Here is a 717-nt window from a genome sequence, read left to right on the forward strand (position 1 = left end):
GGCGGGTGTCCCATCTCTGGCCACGGTCCCCTTTGCTTGTGCCTGGTGGAGATGCCTGTCCGGGGTCTGGGGAGGCATGGGGGGCACCCTAGAACGTGGTGGTCTTTGTGAGGAGGGGTCCGGGCTTGCAGCAGGGCTCGGGGTGCACGCCTTTGCTTGTGCCTGGTGGAGATGCCTGTCCGGGGTCTGGGGAGGCATGGGGGGCACCCTAGAACGTGGTGGTCTTTGTGAGGAGGGGTCCGGGCTTGCAGCAGGGCTCGGGGTGCACGGGCTCCTGCTGACAGGGCAGGGGTGGGCACATGCAGCCCAAGGAGTGCCGGAAATTTTCGGAGAGGAATCCGTAGAGGATTGGGTTGGCGCAGCTGTTGGAGTAGCTGAGGATGAGGGAGGCGTTGTTGACCGTGGCATCCAGCCGGCCGGGCAGCAAGAGGTTGACCAGCTGAACCACGTAGAAGGGCATCCAGCAAACCACGAACAACATGGCCACCACCATCAGCACCAGGCGCGTCAGCTTGCCCTCGGAGCGCCGGCGCTGCTGCCAGCCCACCCGCTGCGCCACCGCCCGCATCTTGCCCACGATCAGCAGGTAGCACAGCCCCATGGCCAACACCGGCAGCAAGAAGCCCAGCAAGGTGGTGTAGACCACAAAAGCGGCCGACCAAGCTGGGCTTGGCCAGAGGAGGTTGCAGGCGACTGCTTGGCCATCGAGGGGGGGTG

General features: G+C 65.3%; 1 protein-coding gene across 1 annotated transcript in view; it reads right to left on the reverse strand.

The window, feature by feature from the left end:
• Positions 1–208: 208 nt before the first annotated feature.
• The window catches only part of SSTR4 (somatostatin receptor 4), a 1,250-nt gene continuing 741 nt past the window's right edge, over positions 209–717 (reverse strand). Inside the window, exon 2 of the mRNA XM_010134261.1 lies at positions 209–717. This exon is cut by the window's right edge and continues 2 nt beyond it. Within this exon, the coding sequence (XP_010132563.1) occupies positions 209–717 (509 nt within the window).

Source organism: Buceros rhinoceros, unplaced genomic scaffold, assembly GCF_000710305.1.
Source record: "Buceros rhinoceros silvestris isolate BGI_N320 unplaced genomic scaffold, ASM71030v1 scaffold23394, whole genome shotgun sequence".
In the NCBI taxonomy this organism is placed as follows: domain Eukaryota; kingdom Metazoa; phylum Chordata; class Aves; order Bucerotiformes; family Bucerotidae; genus Buceros; species Buceros rhinoceros.